The sequence below is a fragment of the Salvelinus fontinalis genome, chromosome 14 (genome assembly GCF_029448725.1).
Source record: "Salvelinus fontinalis isolate EN_2023a chromosome 14, ASM2944872v1, whole genome shotgun sequence".
Taxonomy (NCBI): domain Eukaryota; kingdom Metazoa; phylum Chordata; class Actinopteri; order Salmoniformes; family Salmonidae; genus Salvelinus; species Salvelinus fontinalis.
In genome coordinates, this window is record NC_074678.1 from 11,856,206 (window position 1) to 11,881,489 (window position 25,284).

Consider the following 25,284-nt stretch of genomic DNA (forward strand, 5'->3'; position numbering starts at 1 on the left):
GAGAGAGTATAGAGCCTAATGTGGCCAGAACACTTTCACAAAGTGCAGAAACCCTGAGACCACCCTAACCACTGAGAACGGCCGCATATTTGCGGCTATAAAAATACATATCGCTCTTAATTATTTTTCGCCTGGTCAGAACCAGCTGAGAAGGTTTAGCTGTGTTATTTACTTGCGTTTCCGTCTTGCTCCCTGAGGTGATGTTGGTATAAATGTGTCAACATGTCTGAGGTGTTGGCAGATGTATAGGCTATTCTAGTTGAGCGTGGGGACATACTCTCTGTCCATCTCCGCTGTAATCTATTCTAGTTGAGCGTGGGGACATACTCTCTGTCCATCTCCGCTGTAATCTATTCTAGTTGAGCGTGGGGACATACTCTCTGTCCATCTCCGCTGTAATCTATTCTAGTTGAGCGTGGGGACATACTCTCTGTCCATCTCCGCTGTAATCTATTCTAGTTGAGCGTGGGGACATACTCTCTGTCCATCTCCGCTGTAATCTATTCTAGTTGAGCGTGGGGACATACTCTCTGTCCATCTCCGCTGTAATCTATTCTAGTTGAGCGTGGGGACATACTCTCTGTCCATCTCCTCTGTAATCTATTCTAGTTGAGCGTGGGGACATACTCTCTGTCCATCTCCTCTAATCTATTCTAGTTGAGCGTGGGGACATACTCTCTGTCCATCTCCTCTGTAATCTATTCTAGTTGAGCGTGGGGACATACTCTCTGTCCATCTCCTCTGTAATCTATTCTAGTTGAGCGTGGGGACATACTCTCTGTCCATCTCCTCTGTAATCTATTCTAGTTGAGCGTGGGGACATACTCTCTGTCCATCTCCTCTAATCTATTCTAGTTGAGCGTGGGGACATACTCTCTGTCCATCTCCTCTGTAATCTATTCTAGTTGAGCGTGGGGACATACTCTCTGTCCATCTCCGCTGTAATCTATTCTAGTTGAGCGTGGGGACATACTCTCTGTCCATCTCCGCTGTAATCTATTCTAGTTGAGCGTGGGGACATACTCTCTGTCCATCTCCTCTGTAATCTATTCTAGTTGAGCGTGGGGACATACTCTCTGTCCATCTCCTCTGTAATCTATTCTAGTTGAGCGTGGGGACATACTCTCTGTCCATCTCCTCTGTAATCTATTCTAGTTGAGCGTGGGGACATACTCTCTGTCCATCTCCTCTAATCTATTCTAGTTGAGTGTGGAGACATACTCTCTGTCCATCTCCTCTAATCTATTCTAGTTGAGCGTGGGGACATACTCTCTGTCCATCTCCGCTGTAATCTATTCTAGTTGAGCGTGGGGACATACTCTCTGTCCATCTCCGCTGTAATCTATTCTAGTTGAGCGTGGGGACATACTCTCTGTCCATCTCCTCTGTAATCTATTCTAGTTGAGCGTGGGGACATACTCTCTGTCCATCTCCTCTAATCTATTCTAGTTGAGCGTGGGGACATACTCTCTGTCCATCTCCGCTGTAGTCTATTCTAGTTGAGCGTGGGGACATACTCTCTGTCCATCTCCGCTGTAATCTACTAGGAACCCAAAATGTTCTCAAACTGGAGATTTAAACGATGACAGGAAATCCTCTTGGTTTATCCACCCTACCACAACACGTGTATCCTTCCACCCCTTTACCACTCTCCATCTTACAGAAGTAGTTCCCGGCTGCGCCTCACAAAAGGACAGTTTGAAATGCGGCAAATTAAAACCTTTTAGTACAACATGTGTATAGGCTATAGTTGTTTTATCAGATCGTCCTGAAATATTTGTTTTATCTCAGATTTACTCAGGAGGCATACAAACACAGCGTAGGTTTAGCCTATTGGTCTAGTGGTTCTATTAGTTTATGCATTCTTTCAGGCTCACCATGCGACCGAACCAAGGTTCAGTATGTATATACTGTTAAACCCCTAACAGATAAAAGGAAAAACATTTCTAAGCAGAACAAAGAAGACAGAAATGAAACAGACAAGTCGTTTAATCTCAGAAGACAGTACAACACTGCTCTGCTCACAGCGAGCACGGAGAGAGAGAGAGAGAGAGAGAGAGAGAGAGAGAGAGAGAGAGAGAGAGAGAGAGAGAGAGAGAGAGAGAGAGAGAGATGACAGAGGGAGAGAGAGAGAGAGAGATGACAGAGGGAGAGAGAGAGAGAGAGAGAGAGAGAGAGAGAGAGAGAGAGAGAGAGAGAGAGAGAGAGAGAGAGAGAGAGAGAGAGAGAGAGAGAGAGAGAGAGAGAGAGAGATAGAGAGAGACAGAGAGAGAGACAGAGAGAGATAGAGGGTCCATAACAGAGGACACATGTCGGAGAGAGAGAGAGAGAGGGTCCATAACAGAGGACACATGTCGGAGTCCCATTGAGGCGATGATCTAGGCTAGGACGCCCACCATGCATCAGTCCTTTGCTCCTGTCTGTATGTGTCTCAGCAGACCAATACATAGATGCCCCAGCCAGTGTAGGGGGCCCTGGTCCCAGTTGACCAATAGATGCCCCAGCCAGTGTAGGGGGCCCTGGTCCCAGTTGACCCATAGATGCCCCAGCCAGTGTAGGGGGCCCTGGTCCCAGTTGACCAATAGATGCCCCAGCCAGTGTAGGGGGCCCTGGTCCCAGTTGACCAATAGATAGATGCCCCAGCCAGTGTAGGGGGCCCTGGTCCCAGTTGACCCATAGATGCCCCAGCCAGTGTAGGGGGCCCTGGTCCCAGTTGACCAATAGATAGATGCCCCAGCCAGTGTAGGGGGCCCTGGTCCCAGTTGACCCATAGATGCCCCAGCCAGTGTAGGGGGCCCTGGTCCCAGTTGACCCATAGATAGATGCCCCAGCCAGTGTAGGGGGCCCTGGTCCCAGTTGACCCATAGATAGATGCCCCAGCCAGTGTAGGGGGCCCTGGTCCCAGTTGACCCATAGATGCCCCAGTTTACCAATAGATGGCTGCCATTGGCCCCTGCTGCTCTATGGCTGGTCTGGTCTCCAGTGGTCAGAGAGGGAGTGACATAGAGGTGACAGAGCTGGGGCCAGCGTCTACAGTAGGTGAGGGGTCAGGGATGTCACCTCTGTGCTGAGGTCCTACTGGATTCCCCCAGGCCCTGCTTCCCTCTGCTGTTCCCTCTGCTGTAGTCTCCTCCTGCCTGGCCCCCCGAGTCACCCCTACCCTGCCTCCACCTCTGACCTTTAGCCTCTGGCTCCGAGTCACTGAGCTCCAGGTCAGGGCAGTATCCGTCCGTCTCCTGGTAGGGTGGTGGTCTGGTACCACAGAGTCCCTGGGGGATTCTGGGAGCTGGTTTGGCCCAGGGCCGGTCCTGGGCTGATCTGGGGCCTTCACCCCCCTGGGACACCTTGTCCCCCCGCAGGTCCTGGGCTGATCTGGGGCCTTCACCCCCCTGGGACACCTTGTCCCCCCGCAGGTCCTCCGTGGTCCGCACCAAGCTGACAGTCGCTTCCTTGAACGACCTGCTGAAGTGCTCCATGGTTGACCTCCTGAAGCTGGCTGATTGGCTGCCCTTGCCCCCTGACCCCTCACCAGCTTCCTGTTCACTGGGGGTCTGACAGGCGGTGTCCTTCTGGGTCACGCCCAGCATCTTCTCCATCACACCGTTGGATTTGGGGACGTGCCCCGCTCGGTCTGGGTCCAGTTGAACATTTCCATTGGAGGAGTGGCCGTGGAGCGCCAGGGGTTTACCCGTTAAGGTGTTGCCAGTCAGGGGCTTGCCAGTAGATTTGATAGGCAGGGCTGAGCCTCTGGATATGCTATTGGTCAGTGCTGGTCCAATGATGGTACTGCCCTCTCTACATGACTGACCTGAGGTAGAGGTTGACAGTAGACTGCCATTGGAGCGCTCCTCTCTCCTGCCTCGCCCATGGAGCTGAGGCTTCCCTCCTCCTTTACCCAACCCTCCCCCCTTCCCCTTCCCCAGCCCCTCTCCTTCCTTCCCTAGCCCCTTCCCTCCCCCACTACGTTCGTGAACATTCCCGCTGTTATCTGGACAGAGGGGGCCGTTGCCCGACTTGGAGCCGGTCTTCCCGTTACCCAGCGACACTTTGGGCATCTTCAGCTTCAGGGTGATTCTGGGAGGAGTCCGGAACAACATGCTGTCCACCGGTAGACCTGGGGAGACAAACACCATGAGGGCCAATCAGAATTCAGAGTCCCAACTCCACCCTAGTATAGAACGTTAACCTGGAGACAAACACCATGAGTCCCAACTCCACCCTGGTATAGAACGTTAACCTGGAGACAAACACCATGAGTCCCAACTCCACCCTAGTATAGAACGTTAACCTGGAGACAAACACCATGAGTCCCAACTCCACCCTAGTATAGAACGTTAACCTGGAGACAAACACCATGAGTCCCAACTCCACCCTGGTATAGAACGTTAACCTGGAGACAAACACCATGAGTCCCAACTCCACCCTGGTATAGAACGTTAACCTGGAGACAAACACCATGAGTCCCAACTCCACCCTAGTATAGAACGTTAACCTGGAGACAAACACCATGAGTCCCAACTCCACCCTGGTATAGACCGTTAACCTGTTCCTCTTCTGGAGAGAGGACACACAGACACACAACCAATATCTTACCAGCGGCTACCTCCTGGTTGAGCAGTTTGACGTGGAGGTTGAATATCTGCTCCTGGGCTTTGCTCTGAGACAGTTTCAGCTTCTCCCTCCGACTCACCATGTAACAGAGGTTCCTCACCTGTAGGGGACACACCACGGCCGTCAGGTGAGCTAACAAACACTCACCCTAAGCCACCACACCACGTCTGTCAAGAGAGCAGACATTGACCCAATACAGTAGAGAAGACTATGTTCTAGATCAGGGCTGGGCAAACTTTTTGGCTCAGGGGTCAGATCGGGATTTTGAAATTCAACGGAGAGCTGTAGTTTGCCCACCCCATTACTAGATAGACATTTAAATACCCGGAAGGTTCCTCAGTAACCAGAATATAATAGAATGATCCTATAACTGGCACAGAAAATGTGTACCTGGAGCTAACCTAGAAACAATATGGATGAGCTTGATTACATTATATCAAGTCTCTCCGACCCTGTTCAGGGTTCCTCATTCGTATGTAGCCGCTGTCTTCTAATATATGTATTTTAAATATTTAACTAATATAATCTAACTAATAAGTAATACTAACCCTCTCTAAGTCCTGTCGGAGGTGCATAAACATCCTCATTCGTGTGTGGATGCTGTCTTCATGAGGCAACAGCAGCAGGTTCTCCTCCTCCTCACCAGGGGGCAGCAGAGCACGGTTGAAGTTGCTCTTCCTCTTCAGTTTCCAGTACTGGTAGATGAAGTCCAGCAGGCTGGGAGGGAGGCCCAGGTTCAGGGCCAGCTCCTCCGGGTGAATCAGAGTAGAAAACTCCTCCTCCAGTTCGAGTAACCTCTGGGCCCTCAGGCCCCCCCTCTCTGGGTCTACGGGGGGTTTGGGCCGGGCCGGACTGAGACCGGAGCCTGGCTCCCCTGCCTTGGACTGCTTGCTGTGGGCTGGCTGACAGGGGCTGAGGCCGGGGGCTGGTGGGTCGGAGGAGGCCTGGTTCTTGGGCTTGCTGTGCTTCAGGCAGTAGGACCTGAACTTCACCTCGTCTCCTTCATCCAGGATGGTCTTCATCTCCAGGCTGTGCTCGAAGGCACACGTCACATGGAACGGGATGGTGCAGTTCTTCACTGAGCACTGAGAGGGAGGAGACCCAACACAACAGAATATACACATCATTAACTAATCGGAATAATACAAACATATTACAACTCCAAGACACACGTCACATGGAACGGGAAGGTGCAGTTCTTCACTCAGCCTTCTGGGGGATGGAGGAGGATAAGGAGAGTTGAACTCTGGGGGGGCGGAGGAGGATAAGGAGTGTTGAACTCTGGGGGGGCGGAGGAGGATAAGGAGAGTTGAACTCTGGGGGACGGAGGAGGATAAGGAGAGTTGAACTCTGGGGGACGGAGGAGGAGGATAAGGAGAGTTGAACTCTGGGGGACGGAGGAGGAGGATAAGGAGAGTTGAACTCTGGGGGGCGGAGGAGGAGGATAAGGAGAGTTGAACTCTGGGGGACGGAGGTGGAGGATAAGGAGAGTTGAACTCTGGGGGGCAAAGGAGGAGGATAAGGAGAGTTGAACTCTGGGGGGCGGAGGAGGAGGATAAGGAGAGTTGAACTCTGGGGGACGGAGGAGGAGGATAAGGAGAGTTGAACTCTGGGGGGCGGAGGAGGAGGATAAGGAGAGTTGAACTCTGGGGGGCGGAGGAGGAGGATAAGGAGAGTTGAACTCTGGGGGACGGAGGAGGAGGATAAGGAGAGTTGAACTCTGGGGGACGGAGGAGGAGGATAAGGAGAGTTGAAATCTGGGGGGGAGGAGGATAAGGAGAGTTGAACTCTGGGGGATGGAAAAGGATAAGGAGAGTTGAACTCTGGGGGGCGGAGGAGGAGGATAAGGAGAGTTGAACTCTGGGGGACGGAGGAGGAGGATAAGGAGAGTCGAACTCTGGGGGGACGGAGGAGGAGGATAAGGAGAGTCGAACTCTGGGGGACGGAGGAGGAGGATAAGGAGAGTCGAACTCTGGGGGGCGGAGGAGGAGGATAAGGAGAGTCGAACTCTGGGGGACGGAGGAGGAGGATAAGGAGAGTTGAACTCTGGGGGACGGAGGAGGAGGATAAGGAGAGTTGAACTCTGGGGGACGGAGGAGGAGGATAAGGAGAGTTGAACTCTGGGGGACGGAGGAGGAGGATAAGGAGAGTTGAACTCTGGGGGACGGAGGAGGAGGATAAGGAGAGTTGAACTCTGGGGGACGGAGGAGGAGGATAAGGAGAGTTGAACTCTGGGGGACGGAGGAGGAGGATAAGGAGAGTTGAACTCTGGGGGACGGAGGAGGAGGATAAGGAGAGTTGAAATCTGGGGGGGAGGAGGATAAGGAGAGTTGAAATCTGGGGGGGAGGAGGATAAGGAGAGTTGAACTCTGGGGGATGGAAAAGGATAAGGAGAGTTGAACTCTGGGGGATGGAAAAGGATAAGGAGAGTTGAACTCTGGGGGATGGAAAAGGATAAGGAGAGTTGAACTCTGGGGGATGGAGGAGGAGGATAAGGAGAGTTGAACTCTGGGGGATGGAAAAGGATCAGGAGAGTTGAACTCTGGGGGATGGAGGAGGAGGATAAGGAGAGTTGAACTCTGGGGGATGGAAAAGGATAAGGAGAGTTGAACTCTGGGGGATGGAGGAGGATAAGGATGGTTCATTGACTGATCCTGATACACAACTAATACAAACAATTTACTAGCTACCTCGACGTAGACGCCGGGCCCTACCCTCCACGTAGACGCCGGGCCCTACCCTCCACGTAGACGGCGGGCCCTACCCTAGACGTAGACGGCGGGTCCTACCCTCCACGTAGACGGCGGGCCCTACCCTCCACGTAGACGCCGGGCCCTACCCTCCACGTAGACGGCCGGCCCTACCCTCCACGTAGACAGCATTACTCACCTGTATACAGGCACCAGTCTTCAGTTTACAGAGGCTGCAGATGAGAGACCAGCGGGAGGGGGGGATGTGAGACACTTTGGTGATGGGCTCCATCCTCTCTGGACACGCTATGCTCACCTAGATACATGAAGAACACACTGTTAGCATGCTATTAGCTATGCTCACCTAGATACATGAAGAACACACTGTTAGCATGCTATTAGCTATGCTCACCTAGATACATGAAGAACACACTGTTAGCATGCTATTAGCTATGCTCACCTAGATACATAAAGAACACACTGTTAGCATGCTATTAGCTATGCTCACCTAGATACATGAAGAACACACTGTTAGCATGCTATTAGCATGCTATGCTCACCTAGATACATGAAGAACACACTGTTAGCATGCTATTAGCATGCTATGCTCACCTAGATACATGAAGAACACACTGTTAGCATGCTATTAGCATGCTATGCTCACCTAGATACATGAAGAACACACTGTTAGCATGCTATTACATTACATTTACATTTAAGTCATTTAGCAGACACTCTTATCCAGAGCGACTTACATATTAGTCAGCTTTACGGTTGCGACTGACCACTATTACTACATTCTGACAGTTGAATAAAGAAAACACTTGATTGTGTTTTCATGTTTTATTGGAGCTGAAGTATAAACGCAATGTACATTTTGGTGGTTTATGGTTTTACCTCAGGGAGCCTTCATTTGGGCTAACCTTTTGGGCCCTGGCCAAACCTCAGGGACCCTTCATTTGGGCTAAAAAAGTAGTGCTCTATAAAGGTTGTAAACGGTTCACCAAACCCACGGTTCAGTACGTATTGTAAATGGCCCACCAAACCCACGGTTCAGTACGTATTGTAAACGGCCCACCAAACCCGCGGGTCAGTACGTATTGTAAAAGGCCCACCAAACCCACGGTTCAGTACGTATTGTAAAAGGCCCACCAAACCCACGGTTCAGTACGTATTGTAAACGGCCCACCAAACCCACGGTTCAGTACGTATTGTAAACGGCCCACCAAACCCACGGTTCAGTACGTATTGTAAACGGCCCACCAAACCCGCGGGTCAGTACGTATTGTAAACGGCCCACCAAACCCACGGTTCGGTACGTATTGTAAACGGCCCACCAAACCCGCGGGTCAGTACGTATTGTAAACGGCCCACCAAACCCACGGTTCGGTACGTATTGTAAACGGCCCACCAAACCCGCGGGTCAGTACGTATTGTAAACGGCCCACCAAACCCACGGTTCGGTACGTATTGTAAACGGCCCACCAAACCCGCGGGTCAGTACGTATTGTAAACGGCCCACCAAACCCACGGTTCGGTACGTATTGTAAACGGCCCACCAAACCCGCGGGTCAGTACGTATTGTAAACGGCCCACCAAACCCACGGTTCGGTACGTATTGCAGGTTCGGGGTCACGGTTCGGTTACAGTGGGAAAATGAAATGCTATTCACAATGTTCAGCATTCATAATGTTCCTTTCATTGTCTGTCTGCGACAGGATTGTTTCATTGGGCCTCTAGTTTCCACTCTGATGCTGCGTTTGTAACCATGTGGAAGGTGGGAGTTTACCAGTTGGACACATTCATGTGATTGAACTCGTTGAGCAACGCCAGTTAGTTAACGGCCAACAAGCTGCGTCAACCATAAACTAAAAGTACAGCTATCATGATTCTAACCTAATTATAGAGTTAAAAAAACACATGAATCCATTGATTTTTATACAGAATGTTTTGCTGTTTCAGTCATCTGCCGAAAATTCTGTTATCATTTCCTTGGTAGATGAGGTCAGAGGTCACCGTGTGGGAGAAGTGTGAGCTCAGGATGATAGTTTCCCCACTAGTAATTGCCAGTTGGATGGCCGTTTGTGGATTTTCTAGTCGTATGTGGTATTTTCCCACTTCCATTTTGGTTACGAACGCAGCAGGACACTGCCTCCTGTGCCAGATGCCCCACTTGTGCATCTCTTAAAGGGGGCATATCTATAGGGCATTATAGCCCCCACTCAAATAAAATCTCATTTTATTGGTCACATACACATATTTAGCAATGTTATAGCGGGTGTAGCGAAATGCTTGTGTTCCTAGCTCCATCAGTGCAGTAGTATCTAACTAAATGCTTGTGTTTCTAGCTCCAACAGTGCAGTAATATCTAACTAAATGCTTGTGTTTCTAGCTCCAACAGTGCAGTAATATCTAACTAAATGCTTGTGTTTCTAGCTCCATCAGTGCAGTAGTATCTAACTAAATGCTTGTGTTTCTAGCTCCAACAGTGCAGTAGTATCTAACTAAATGCTTGTGTTTCTAGCTCCAACAGTGCAGTAGTATCTAACTAAATGCTTGTGTTCCTAGCTCCAACAGTGCAGTAGTATCTAACTAAATGCTTGTGTTTCTAGCTCCAACAGTGCAGTAGTATCTAACTAAATGCTTGTGTTTCTAGCTCCAACAGTAGTATCTAACTAAATGCTTGTGTTCCTAGCTCCAACAGTGCAGTAGTATCTAACTAAATGCTTGTGTTCCTAGCTCCAACAGTGCAGTAGTATCTAACTAAATGCTTGTGTTCCTAGCTCCATCAGTGCAGTAGTATCTAACTAAATGCTTGTGTTTCTAGCTCCAACAGTGCAGTAGTATCTAACTAAATGCTTGTGTTCCTAGCTCCAACAGTGCAGTAGTATCTAACTAAACGCTTGTGTTCCTGCAATAATATTGAACAATTCACAACACCACACACATCTAAAAGTAAAAGATCGGAATTTAGAAATATATAAATATTACGACGAGCAATTTCAGAGTGGCATTGAATAAAATAAACTAGAATACAGTATATATATATGAAATTAGTAAAGCAGTATGTAAACCTTATTAAAGTGACCAGTGTTCCATTATTAAAGTGACCAGTGATTCCATGTCTTTGTATATGGGGCAGCAGAGACTAATATGCAGGTTTGAGTAACCGGGTGGTAGCTGGCTAGTGATGGCTATTTAACAGTCTGATGGCCTTGAGATAGAAGCTGTTTTTCAGTCTCTCGGTCCCAGCTTTGATGTACCTGTACTGACCTCGCCTTCTGGATGATAGCGGGGTGAACAGGCAGTGGATCAGGTGGTTGTTGTCCTTGATGATCTTTATGGCCTTCCTGTGACATCGGGTGCTGTAGGTGTCCTGGAGGGCAGGCAGGGTGCCCCCGGCGATGCGTTGGGCAGACCGCATCACCGTCTGGAGAGCCCTGCGGTTGCGGGCGGTGCAGATGCCGTACCAGGTGGTGATACAGCCCGACAGGATTCTCTCAATGGTGCATCTGTAAAAGTTAATGAGGGTCTTAGGGGCCATGCTGAATTTCTTCAGCCTCCTGAGGTTGAAGAGGAGCTGCTGCGCCTTCTTCACAACGCTGTCTGTGTGGGTGTACCAATTCAGTTTGTCCGTGATGTGAGATGTGATCTCACCAGACATCACCGGCAACAACGTCGCCTATGGGCACAAACCCACTGTCGCTGGACCAGACAGGACTGGCAAAAGTGCTCTTCACTGACGAGTCGCGGTTTTGTCTCACCAGGGGTGATGGTCGGATTTGTGTTTATCGTCGAAGGAATGAGCGTTACACCGAGGCCTGTACTCTGGATCGATTTGGAGGTGGAGGGTCCGTCATGGTCTGGGGCGGTGTGTCACAGCATCATCAGACTGAGCTTGTTGTCATTGCAGGCAATCTCAACGCTGTGCGTTACAGGGAAGACATCCTCCTCCCTCATGTGGTACCCTTCCTGCAGGCTCATCCTGACATGACCCTCCAGCATGACAATGCCACCAGCCATACTGCTCGTTCTGTGCGTGATTTCCTGCAAGACAGGAATGTCAGTGTTCTGCCATGGCCAGCGAAGAGCCCGGATCTCAATCCCATTGAGCACGTCTGGGACCTGTTGGATCGGAGGGTGAGGGCTAGGGCCATTCCCCCCAGAAATGTCTGGGAACTAGCAGGTGCCTTGGTGGAAGAGTGGGGTAATATCTCACTGCAAGAACTGGCAAATCTGGTGCAGTCCATGAGGAGGAGATGCACTGCAGTACTTAATGCAGCTGGTGGCCACACCAGATACTGACTGTTACTTTTGATTTTGACCCCCCCCCCTTTGTTCAGGGACACATTATTCCATTCCTGTTAGTCACATGTCTGTGGAACTTGCTCAGTTTATGTCTCAGTTGTTGAATCTTGTTATGTTCATACACATATTTACACATGTTAAGTTTGCTGAAAATAAAACGCAGTTGACAATGAGAGGACGTTTCTTTTTTTTGCTGAGTTTATAAAGGGAAAAGGGTGTAATTAAAAAGTCATCCTTTACCTCAGGGATCCACAGGGCACAGCTGACGTGTGCCCACTTGGTGCCCGCCCTCGTAGCCTTCATCGCCCCTCCCTTGATGGGACACAGCTGGCACTGGGGGTCGATGCCCAGGACACACGTCCTGCACAGCCAGTTACCATCTGGTACCTTCACTATACCATAACACGCCTGGGCAGGGGGGGGGGGGGGGGGGGGGCGAGAGAGAGGGAGAGAGTTAATACTACACATGGTATCTTCACTATACCATAACACACCTGGGCAGGGGGGGGGGGGGGGGGGGGAAGAGGGAGAGAGTTAATACTACACATGGTACCTTCACTATACCATAACACACCTGGGCAGAGGGGGGGGGGAGAGTTAATACTACACATGGTATCTTCACTATACCATAACACACCTGGGCAGAGGGGGGGGAGGGGGGAGAGTTAATACTACACATGGTATCTTCACTATACCATAACACACCTGGGCAGGGGGGGGGGGGGGGGGGGGGGGGGGGGTTAATACTACACATGGTATCTTCACTATCCCATAACACACCTGGGCAGAAGAGAGTTCACTATCCCATAACACACCTGGGCAGGAGAGAGACAGATGGCCCCTTCAACAGCCATAGTACACGAGGAGATAGATTCCTACCTGGTAAACAGATGTTGCCTTGTCACAGAAGACTATGACGTTGCCCTCCTCAAAACTAAATATACTCCGTGGCCCGTTTATTAGATACACTCATCTATACTGAACAAAAATATAAACGTAACATGTGAAGTGTTGGTTCCAAGCTGAAATAAAAGATCCCAGAAATGTTCCATACGCACAAAAAGCTTCTCGCTCTCATTTTCTGCACAATGTGTTTACATCCCTGTTAATGAGCATACCAAGAAACTGATTAAACAGAATGATCATTACACAGGTGCACCTTGTGCTGGGGACAATAAAAGTCCACGCTAAAATGTGAAGTTGTCTCACAACACAATGCCACAGATGTCTCAAGTTGAGGGAGTGTGCAAATGGCATGCTGACTATAGAAATGTCTACCAGAGATGTTGCCAGAGAATTAAAATTTTAATTTCTCTACCATAAGCCACCTCCAAAGTCATTTTAGACAACTTAGCAGTATGTCCAACCGGCATCACAACCGCAGACCACGTAAACCAAGCCAACCAATCCACATCCAGCTTCTTCACCTGCAGGAACGTCTGAGACCAGCCACCTGTAATCACTCTGACATCAATGCAAAATGTATTCGAAAATCTAACGAAACACTTAATGAGAGCCCCTGAGCTCATGTTGAGTAACATTTCTATATGCTATGCATGAGAAAACAGGGTGATGGCCTCTACTAAAAAGAGGAGAATCCTATCAGCTATCTAAAGGCTTGGCCTACTATATGTATTTCTCAAAATCCCTAATATTAAGCACATTGCTTCTCTTTACAACAGGAGTAGAGCCTACCTGGCTGGCATGAAAATGAACCACGGGAAAAGCGACCTCCATTCACTATTTAAGTGCATAGATCACATATTCTCCCCCCCCCCCCCCCCTGCCCGTTTCGAGACAGGTGCATGATAATGGTTCATTCTAAATCAAAACAAAAAGGTCACATTATTTAGTACATGTAAAGACAAGATTAGTAACTCTAAATGAAGCATATAGGAGGATCTATTTCTTTGTTAACCTCTCAACACAGGATAGCCGCCTGTGAACACTTCCTCAAATCGTTTGGAGGAAATATTCACATTTTATTCAGCTTTGTTCAATTGTATTCTTCATACGATTAAATAATGCCACTGAATTCTTAGCAAATTTTGTCTGCTAAATGAACACAGCCATTTGGCATAGCCAGGTTAGGACCTGCTAAATGAACTAGTGTCGCCCACAGCCATTTGGCATAGCCAGGTTAGGACCTGCTAAATGAACTAGTGTAGCCCACAGCCATTTGGCATAGCCAGGTTAGGACCTGCTAAATGAACTAGTGTAGCCCACAGCCATTTGGCATAGCCAGGTTAGGACCTGCTAAATGAACTAGTGTCGCCCACAGCCATTTGGCATAGCCAGGTTAGGACCTGCTAAATGAACTAGTGTCGCCCACAGCCATATGGCATAGCCAGATCAGGACCTGCTAAATGAACTAGTGTCGCCCACAGCCATTTGGCATAGCCAGGTTAGGACCTGCTAAATGAACTAGTGTAGCCCACAGCCATATGGAATAGTAGCCAGATCAGGACCTGCTAAATGAACTAGTGTCGCCCACAGCCATATGGCATAGCCAGGTCAGGACCTGCTAAATGAACTAGTGTCGCCCACAGCCATATGGCATAGCCAGGTCAGGACCTGCTATATTAACTAGTGTAGCCCCACAGCCATATGGCATAGCCAGGTCAGGACCTGCTAAATGAACTAGTGTAGCCCACAGCCATTTGGCATAGCCAGGTTAGGACCTGCTATATTAACTAGTGTAGCCCACAGCCATATGGCATAGCCAGGTTAGGACCTGCTATATTAACTAGTGTAGCCCACAGCCATATGGCATAGCCAGGTTAGGACCTGCTATATTAACTAGTGTAGCCCACAGCCATTTGGCATAGCCAGATCAGGACCTGCTAAATGAACTAGTGTCGCCCACAGCCATATGGCATAGCCAGATCAGGACCTGCTAAATGAACTAGTGTCGCCCACAGCCATTTGGCATAGCCAGGTCAGGACCTGCTAAATGAACTAGTGTCGCCCACAGCCATATGGCATAGCCAGGTTAGGACCTGCTAAATGAACTAGTGTAGCCCACAGCCATATGGCATAGCCAGATCAGGACCTGCTAAATGAACTAGTGTCGCCCACAGCCATTTGGCATAGCCAGGTTAGGACCTGCTAAATGAACTAGTGTCGCCCACAGCCATATGGAATAGTAGCCAGATCAGGACCTGCTAAATGAACTAGTGTCGCCCACAGCCATATGGCATAGCCAGGTCAGGACCTGCTAAATGAACTAGTGTCGCCCACAGCCATATGGCATAGCCAGGTCAGGACCTGCTATATTAACTAGTGTAGCCCCACAGCCATATGGCATAGCCAGGTCAGGACCTGCTAAATGAACTAGTGTAGCCCACAGCCATTTGGCATAGCCAGGTTAGGACCTGCTATATTAACTAGTGTAGCCCACAGCCATATGGCATAGCCAGGTTAGGACCTGCTATATTAACTAGTGTAGCCCACAGCCATATGGCATAGCCAGGTTAGGACCTGCTATATTAACTAGTGTAGCCCACAGCCATTTGGCATAGCCAGATCAGGACCTGCTAAATGAACTAGTGTCGCCCACAGCCATATGGCATAGCCAGATCAGGACCTGCTAAATGAACACAACCACATGGCATAGCCAGATCAGGACCTGCTAAATGAACTAGTGTAGCCCACAGCCATATGGCATAGCCAGGTTAGGACCTGCTAAATGAACTAGTGTAGCCCACAGCCATATGGCATAGCCAGGTTAGGACCTGCTAAATGAACTAGTGTACCCCACAGCCATATGGCATAGCCAGATCAGGACCTGCTTAATGAACTAGTGTCGCCCACAGCCATATGGCATAGCCAGGTCAGGACCTGCTATATTAACTAGTGTAGCCCCACAGCCATATGGCATAGCCAGGTCAGGACCTGCTAAATGAACTAGTGTAGCCCACAGCCATTTGGCATAGCCAGGTTAGGACCTGCTATATTAACTAGTGTTGCCCACAGCCATATGGCATAGCCAGGTTAGGACCTGCTATATTAACTAGTGTAGCCCACAGCCATATGGCATAGCCAGGTTAGGACCTGCTATATTAACTAGTGTAGCCCACAGCCATATGGCATAGCCAGATCAGGACCTGCTAAATGAACTAGTGTCGCCCACAGCCATATGGCATAGCCAGATCAGGACCTGCTAAATGAACACAACCACATGGCATAGCCAGATCAGGACCTGCTAAATGAACTAGTGTAGCCCACAGCCATATGGCATAGCCAGGTTAGGACCTGCTAAATGAACTAGTGTAGCCCACAGCCATATGGCATAGCCAGGTTAGGACCTGCTAAATGAACTAGTGTACCCCACAGCCATATGGCATAGCCAGGTCAGGACCTGCTAAATGAACTAGTGTCGCCCACAGCCATATGACATAGCCGGATCAGGACCTGCTATATTAACTAGTGTACCCCACAGCCATATGGCATAGCCAGGTCAGGACCTGCTAAATGAACTAGTGTAGCCCCACAGCCACATGGCATAGCCAGATCAGGACCTGCTAAATGAACTAGTGTAGCCCACAGCCATATGGCATAGCCAGGTCAGGACCTGCTAAATGAACTAGTGTAGCCCACAGCCATATGGCATAGCCAGGTCAGGACCTGCTAAATGAACTAGTGTAGCCCACAGCCATATGGCATAGCCAGGTCAGGACCTGCTAAATGAACTAGTGTAGCCCACAGCCAGGTTAGGACCTACCATCAGGACAACTCAGAGTATGCTATTCTGTTCTTCTGAAATAAACTACATTTTATTCATATCGTATTTCTTTAGACCGGTCTAAAATAAATAATGGATTTATTGTGCAGGTGTAGGCTATATTACATGGATTTGTTAAGTCTTTTTAAAATGGCTTGTGTGGAAGACAGGAGATGCTAAATGTGTTTATGTGAATTATGGTCAATTACCGTGAGACCAACCAGATACTGACTGGTTTTCTGATCCACGCCATTTTTTAAGGCATCTGTGACCAACAGATGTGAAATCCATAGATCAGGGTCTAATGAATGTATTTCAATTGACTGATTTTATTATTTTAAAAGTAACTCAGTAAAATCTCTGAAATTGTTGCATGTTGTGTCGGTCGGAGACGTTTAACACGAGGGAGGACGTTTAACACGAGGGAGGACGATTAACACGAGGGAGGACGTTTAACACGAGGGAGGACGATTAACACGAGGGAGGACGATTAACACGAGGGAGGACGTTTAACACGAGGGAGGACGTTTAACACGAGGGAGGACGATTAACACGAGGGAGGACGTTTAACACGAGGGAGGACGTTTAACACGAGGGAGGACGATTAACACGAGGGAGGACGTTTAACACGAGGGAGGACGTTTAACACGAGGGAGGACGTTTAACACGAGGGAGGACGTTTAACACGAGGGAGGACGTTTAACACGAGGGAGGACATTTAATATTATTGTTTTAATGAGCAGGGACTTATTTCTATTACAGCATGTTGGATGACTGTCATTCATATATTCACCCAGTTCAATGTACCAGTGATAGGTTTAGGTTACTGTCATTCATATATTCACCCAGTTCAATGTAACAGCGATAGGTTTAGGTTACTGTCATTCATATTCACCCAGTTCAATGTAACAGCGATAGGTTTAGGTTACTGTCATTCATATTCACCCAGTTCAATGTAACAGCGATAGGTTTAGGCTCCTATATGATTCTCACATCCCTCTACCCATCATGAGGTTGCTACAACCTAGCCTATGAATGAAAGTTTACAATGTAGGTGTACACAGGTTGAGAGACAAATCTGAGGTGTCAGACAGTCACAGATTCAATAGAGCCGTGCACGCGCCTACATCTAGCTGATCTAGGGAGTAAGCATGAGTCCAACAGCTAGGCCAAATTCAGGTATGTTTATCCCCATTTTGTTTGCTTCTGTTTAAGAAACGTTTTTCAACAGAATAGGCAGAATGAATACACCCCTGATCACACGTAAACACAGTTCCCTTTCATAGCAGCCACGTTGTATTCCTTCTCGACCTCTACCCGCTCTCCTCCTCTCACCGTTTCCCTTCGCTTGTAGACTTCAATGACCGGGCGAAAAAAACCTTACCAAAAACGTTCATATCATAACCGCTACACACAGCTTACATCGTTGTCACCATATTAGCTAAAGTAACGTCATAATCAACAAAACTAATAGAACGAATGTGTTAAAAACCCGCTAAAATCATGCAGTACAGTGTACAGTCAGTAAGCAGTTTAGTAGTTACACCAGCGGGGCCCGGAGGCAATAAATTTGTAAAAACAAAAGCTTTTTGAAGAAATGTATTTGTTCAAAACGGTTAAACTATTGTCTTCCTCTCTCTTTGAGTCAACTACTCACCACATTCGATGCACTGCAGTGTTAGCTAGCTGTAGCTTATGCTTTCAGTACTAGATTCATTCTCTTATCCTTTGATTGGGTGGACAACAAGTCAGTTCATGCTGCAAGAGCTCTGATAGGTTGGAGGACTTCCTCTGGAAGTTGTCATAATTACTGTGTAAGTCTATGGAGGGGGGTGAGAACCTTGAGCCTCCTAGGTTTTGTATTGAAGTCAATGTAGCCAGAGGAGGATGGAAGCTAACTGTCCTCCGGCTACACCATGGTGCTACCCTACAGAGTGCTGTTGATGCTCCTGTAGACTATTGCAAAACAGTGTGCTTTAAATCAATTATGTGGTGACGTGAATATATTTAGTATAGTTTTATCTAAAAATTACTTATGAAATTCACTAAAGGAGGATGGTCCTCCCCTTCCTCTGCTGAGGAGCCTCCACTGCTCAGTGTATATTTAAGCAATAAGACCCAATGAGGTGTGGTATATGCCCCAATATACCACGGCTAAGGGCTGTTCTTATGCACAACGCGGATACATCCCTTAGCCGTGGTATATTGGCCATAACCACCACAAACCCCTGAGGTGCCTTATTGCTATATTATAAACGGGTTACCAACATAATTAGAGCAGTAATAATACATGTTTTGTCATACCCGTGGTATACGGTCTGATATACCATGGCTGTCAGCCAATCAGCATTCAGGGCAGGGACCACCCAGTTTATCATTAGTAGTACATTCTATAGTTATCGGGTTCCTACCTGGTGAACACAGATATACCATGGCTGTCAGCCAATCAGCATTCAGGGCAGGGACCACCCAGTTTATCATTAGTAGTATATTCTATAGTTATCAGGTTCCTACCTGGTGAACACAGATATACCATGGCTGTCAGCCAATCAGCATTCAGGGCAGGGACCACCCAGTTTATCATTAGTAGTCCATTCTATAGTTATCGGGTTCCTACCTGGTGAACACAGATATACCATGGCTGTCAGCCAATCAGCATTCAGGGCAGGGACCACCCAGTTTATCATTAGTAGTATATTCTATAGTTATCAGGTTCCTACCTGGTGAACACAGATATACCATGGCTGTTAGCCAATCAGCATTCAGGGCAGGGACCACCCAGTTTATCATTAGTAGTATATTCTATAGTTATCAGGTTCCTACCTGGTGAACACAGATATACCATGGCTGTCAGCCAATCAGCATTCAGGGCAGGGACCACCCAGTTTATCATTAGTAGTATATTCTATAGTTATCGGGTTCCTACCTGGTGAACACAGATGTTACATTTGTCACAGAAGACCATGTCGTTGCCCTCCTCGCTGTCGGGCGAACGACACACGTCACAGATGACGTCCTCGTCGTACTCGATGCCCAGCCCTTCTACCGTGTCGATGGCGTGGTTCATGTTGTCATGGCAATGACGCTCCAACGCCTCCATGGTGCGCTCCATTGTCAGCTCGTCTACAGGCCCCTCCCCTGGGGAATGACGTAACACAGAGAGACAAACAGTTAAGACACAGAGACAGAATAACAGTTTAGACACAGAGACAGAATAACAGTTAAGACACAGAGACAGAATAACAGTTTAGACACAGAGACAGAATAACAGTTTAGACACAGAGACAGAATAACAGTTTAGACACAGAGACAGAATAACAGTTTAGACACAGAGACAGAATAACAGTTAAGACACAGAGACAGAATAACAGTTTAGACACAGAGACAGAATAACAGTTTAGACACAGAGACAGAATAACAGTTAAGACACAGAGACAGAATAACAGTTTAGACACAGAGACAGAATAACAGTTAGACACAGAGACAGAATAACAGTTAGACACAGAATAACAGTTTAGACACAGAGACAGAATAACAGTTAGACACAGAGACAGAATAACAGTTTAGACACAGAGACAGAATAACAGTTAAGACACAGAGACAGAATAACAGTTAAGACACAGAGACAGAATAACAGTTTAGACACAGAGACAGAATAACAGTTAAGACACAGAGACAGAATAACAGTTAAGACACAGAGACAGAATAACAGTTAAGACACAGAGACAGAATAACAGTTAGACACAGAGACAGAATAACAGTTAGACACAGAGACAGAATAACAGTTAAGACACAGAGACAGAATAACAGTTTAGACACAGAGACAGAATAACAGTTTAGACACAGAGACAGAATAACAGTTTAGACACAGAGACAGAATAACAGACACAGAGACAGAATAACAGTTAGACACAGAGACAGAATTAGTTGGCTCGTCTCCGGGACCCTCCTGTGAGAGACAGAACACACAACGACAGTGGGGACAACGCTGAGGACAGTGAGGACAACGCTGAGGACAGTGGGGACAATGTTGAGGACAGCGAGGACAACGTTGAGGACAGTGAGGACAACCTTGAGGACAGTGGGGACAACCTTGAGGACAGTGGGGACAACCTTGAGGACAGTGGGGACAACGTTGAGGACAGCGAGGACAACGTTGAGGACAGCGAGGACAACGTTGAGGACAGCGAGGACAACGTTGAGGACAGCGAGGACAGTGAGGACAACGTTGAGGACAGCGAGGACAACGTTGAGGACAGCGAGGACAGTGGGGACAACGTTGAGGACAGCGAGGACAACGTTGAGGACAGTGGGGACAACGTTGAGGACAGCGAGGACAACGTTGAGGACAGCGAGGACAACGTTGAGGACAGCGAGGACAGTGGGGACAACGTTGAGGACAGTGGGGACAACGTTGGTAGAGCTCCAGCTGCCCATAGCCACATTCCTCTGTTCTCCACAAAGCCTCATAAGATAGAGCAGAACATGGGCCTGAGCAGGGCTCTGAATCATTGATGTACAAATCACCTTGTACTCCAAATAACCACTCCTTACGTGATCAAGATTAGCCAATCTGGGCAGAGCCTTACTCAAGCCTGTCCCCCGGAAGGCGGAGGTGCGAAGCCTGTCCCCCGGAAGGCGGAGGTGCGAAGCCTGTCCCCCGGAAGGCGGAGGTGCGAAGCCTGTCCCCCGGAAGGCGGAGGTGCGAAGCCTGTCCCCCGGAAGGCGGAGGCGCGAAGCCTGTCCCCCGGAAGGCGGAGGCGCGAAGCCTGTCCCCCGGAAGGCGGAGGCGCGAAGCCTGTCCCCCGGAAGGCGGAGGCGCGAAGCCTGTCCCCCGGAAGGCGGAGGCGCGAAGCCTGTCCCCCGGAAGGCGGAGGCGCGAAGCCTGTCCCCCGGAAGGCGGAGGCGCGAAGCCTGTCCCCCGGAAGGCGGAGGCGCGAAGCCTGTCCCCCGGAAGGCGGAGGTGCTGCGAAGCCTGTCCCCCGGAAGGCGGAGGTGCTGCGAAGCCTGTCCCCCGGAAGGCGGAGGTGCTGCGAAGCCTGTCCCCCGGAAGGCGGAGGTGCTGCGAAGCCTGTCCCCCGGAAGGCGGAGGTGCTGCGAAGCCTGTCCCCCGGAAGGCGGAGGTGCTGCGAAGCCTGTCCCCCGGAAGGCGGAGGTGCTGCGAAGCCTGTCCCCCGGAAGGCGGAGGTGCGAAGCCTGTCCCCTGGAAGGCGGAGGTGCGAAGCCTGTCCCCTGGAAGGTGGAGGTGCGAAGCCTGTCCCCTGGAAGGCGGAGGTGCGAAGCCTGTCCCCTGGAAGGCGGAGGTGCGAAGCCTGTCCCCTAGAAGGCGGAGGTGCGAAGCCTGTCCCCTGGAAGGCGGAGGTGCGAAGCCTGTCCCCTGGAAGGCGGAGGTGCGAAGCCTGTCCCCTGGAAGGTGGAGGTGCGAAGCCTGTCCCCTGGAAGGCGGAGGTGCGAAGCCTGTCCCCTAGAAGGCGGAGGTGCGAAGCCTGTCCCCTGGAAGGCGGAGGTGCGAAGCCTGTCCCCTGGAAGGCGGAGGTGCGAAGCCTGTCCCCTGGAAGGCGGAGGTGCGAAGCCTGTCCCCTGGAAGGCGGAGGTGCGAAGCCTGTCCCCTGGAAGGCGGAGGTGCGAAGCCTGTCCCCTGGAAGGCGGAGGTGCGAAGCCTGTCCCCTGGAAGGCGGAGGTGCGAAGCCTGTCCCCTGGAAGGCGGAGGTGCGAAGCCTGTCCCCTGGAAGGTGGAGGTGCGAAGCCTGTCCCCTGGAAGGTGGAGGTGCGAAGCCTGTCCCCTGGAAGGCGGAGCTGCGAAGCCTGTCCCCTGGAAGGCGGAGGTGCGAAGCCTGTCCCCTGGAAGGCGGAGGTGCGAAGCCTGTCCCCTGGAAGGCGGAGGTGCGAAGCCTGTCCCCTGGAAGGCGGAGGTGCGAAGCCTGTCCCCTGGAAGGTGGAGCTGCGAAGCCTGTCCCCTGGAAGGTGGAGGTGCGAAGCCTGTCCCCTGGAAGGTGGAGGTGCGAAGCCTGTCCCCTGGAAGGTGGAGGTGCGAAGCCTGTCCCCTGGAAGGTGGAGGTGCGAAGCCTGTCCCCTGGAAGGTGGAGGTGCGAAGCCTGTCCCCTGGAAGGTGGAGGTGCGAAGCCTGTCCCCTGGAAGGTGGAGGTGCGAAGCCTGTCCCCTGGAAGGTGGAGGTGCGAAGCCTGTCCCCTGGAAGGTGGAGGTGCGAAGCCTGTCCCCTGGAAGGTGGAGGTGCGAAGCCTGTCCCCTGGAAGGTGGAGGTGTGAAGCCTGTCCCCTGGAAGGTGGAGGTGTGAAGCCTGTCCCCTGGAAGGTGTGAAGCCTGTCCCCTGGAAGGTGGAGGTGCGAAGCCTGTCTCCTGAAAGGTGGAGGTGCGAAGCCTGTCCCCTGGAAGGTGGAGGTGTGAAGCCTGTCCCCTGGAAGGTGTGAAGCCTGTCCCATGCTTCCCAGTCGAAACAGTTCAAGCATATATTATGATGAAACGTTGTGACTTTCGTTTTAGTGTTCGGCAGTTCTTTTTTTACGGCTGTTTGAACACACGTTTTTCTTGAGGCAAGTTGAATTTCGGTATCTGAAGTCTACGCCCCTTGTCTGTGATTGGTCAACAGTACTACTCCTAGTAGGAGTGGGGACTATGGATGGGATTCTTCAATTGGTTGTTAATCGTCATTCAACAAGCAACTACTAGTTTTCACTTGAGAAATACTGGACCAGATACTGGACCAGATACTGGACCAGATACTGGACCAGATACTGGACCAGATACTGGACCAAATACTGGACCAAATACTGGACCAGATACTGGACCAGATACTGGACCAAATACTGGACCAAATACTGGACCAAATACTGGACCAAATACTGGACCAAATATCTTTAATGTAAAATAGAATGAATATGACCTCCTCCGCAAAAAAGTCCAAGTTCAGCACAGATGTCTTCAGCACAGATGAACAGTAATATTCCCACTTTTTTTCTTGTTTTTCAAGAGAAGGTCTTTTAAGGGAGTATGCGAACACAGACATTCGCGTAGCCTAGCATGCTAGGAGCAAACCGAACCTTACCCACGTGTCCCAGCTCAGCGTTGAGTCCTTACCCACGTGTCCCAGCTCAGCGTTGAGTCCTTACCCACGTGTTCCAGCTCAGCGTTGAGTCCTTACCCACGTGTTCCAGCTCAGCGTTGAGTCCTTACCCACGTGTTCCAGCTCAGCGTTGAGTCCTTACCCATGTGTTCCAGCTCAGCGTTGAGTCCTTACCCATGTGTTCCAGCTCAGCGTTGAGTCCTTACCCATGTGTTCCAGCTCAGCGTTGAGTCCTTACCCACGTGTTCCAGCTCAGCGTTGAGTCCTTACCCACGTGTCCCAGCTCAGCGTTGAGTCCTTACCCACGTGTTCCAGCTCAGCGTTGAGTCCTTACCCACGTGTCCCAGCTCAGCGTTGAGTCCTTACCCATGTGTTCCAGCTCAGCGTTGAGTCCTTACCCATGTGTTCCAGCTCAGCGTTGTGTTCCTTGCCCATGTGTCCCAGCTCAGCGTTGAGTCCTTACCCACGTGTCCCAGCTCAGCGTTGAGTCCTTACCCACGTGTCCCAGCTCAGCGTTGAGTCCTTACCCACGTGTTCCAGCTCAGCGTTGAGTCCTTACCCACGTGTCCCAGCTCAGCGTTGAGTCCTTACCCACGTGTTCCAGCTCAGCGTTGAGTCCTTACCCATGTGTTCCAGCTCAGCGTTGAGTCCTTACCCACGTGTTCCAGCTCAGCGTTGAGTCCTTACCCATGTGTTCCAGCTCAGCATTGAGTCCTTACCCACGTGTCCCAGCTCAGCGTTGAGTCCTTACCCACGTGTCCCAGCTCAGCGTTGAGTCCTTACCCACGTGTTCCAGCTCAGCGTTGAGTCCTTACCCATGTGTTCCAGCTCAGCATTGAGTCCTTACCCACGTGTTCCAGCTCAGCGTTGAGTCCTTACCCACGTGTCCCAGCTCAGCGTTGAGTCCTTACCCACGTGTTCCAGCTCAGCGTTGAGTCCTTACCCATGTGTTCCAGCTCAGCGTTGAGTCCTTACCCATGTGTTCCAGCTCAGCGTTGAGTCCTTACCCACGTGTCCCAGCTCAGCGTTGAGTCCTTACCCACGTGTCCCAGCTCAGCGTTGAGTCCTTACCCACGTGTTCCAGCTCAGCGTTGAGTCCTTACCCACGTGTTCCAGCTCAGCGTTGAGTCCTTACCCATGTGTTCCAGCTCAGTGTTGAGTGCCTGCAGCCAGTAGAGGTCCATGTTATCCAGGTCATACGAGCACATGGCCTCCGCCAGCTCCTTGATGTTAACGTAACCCGTCTCCGTAGAGGTCTGACTCCAGCACTGGATATACCTCTTCTGTAGGGTGAACAACACCTCCTTCGGCTTCTCCGCTACGTTCCTACAGACACAAATACAAACAAGTGTAAGGAATCACTGGCAGTTTGGGAAGTCGTCCAGTACCCAGACAAACAGAGAACCAGTAACCCTCTACAGTCATACCCATATACAGGTTGAGTATGGCAGACCTGGACACTGAGAAGCACCTAAATTGGAACGTAGTGGCTGTACAGGAACGTGCTATACATGACGTCAGAGCTCAGGCTCTGTGCTTCACAGCGCTGTGTGGCGCATGGGAGGGATACCCGACGGAGGCGGCGTGGGAGGGTTACGCGACGGAGGCGGCGTGGGAGGGTTACGCGACGGAGGCGGCGTGGGAGGGTTACGCGATGGAGGCGACGTGGGAGGGTTACCTGACGGAGGCGGTGTGGGAGGGTTACCCGACGGAGGCGGTGTGGGAGGGTTACCCGACGGAGGCGGCGTGGGAGGGTTACCCGACGGAGGCGCGTGGGAGGGTTACCCGACGGAGAGCGTGGGAGGGTTACCCGACGGAGAGCGTGGGAGGGTTACCCGACGGAGAGCGTGGGAGGGTTACCCGACGGAGGC

The 25,284-nt window shown here is 50.3% G+C and overlaps 1 protein-coding gene across 3 annotated transcripts in view; it reads right to left on the reverse strand.

Moving 5' to 3' along the window:
* Window positions 1-1,971: 1,971 nt before the first annotated feature.
* LOC129869489 (protein Jade-3-like) overlaps window positions 1,972-25,284 on the reverse strand; it is a 44,267-nt gene continuing 20,954 nt past the window's right edge. The window contains exons 6-12 of one of the 3 annotated variants that reach the window (XM_055943947.1): window positions 24,549-24,739; window positions 19,259-19,470; window positions 11,850-12,017; window positions 7,501-7,617; window positions 5,160-5,696; window positions 4,594-4,711; window positions 1,972-4,114 (exon numbers count right to left, since the gene is read on the reverse strand). In XM_055943947.1, the coding sequence (XP_055799922.1) occupies window positions 3,057-4,114; window positions 4,594-4,711; window positions 5,160-5,696; window positions 7,501-7,617; window positions 11,850-12,017; window positions 19,259-19,470; window positions 24,549-24,739 (2,401 nt within the window). In that variant the 3' untranslated portion in view covers window positions 1,972-3,056. The other 2 variants (XM_055943950.1, XM_055943949.1) reach the window with 2 other exon arrangements.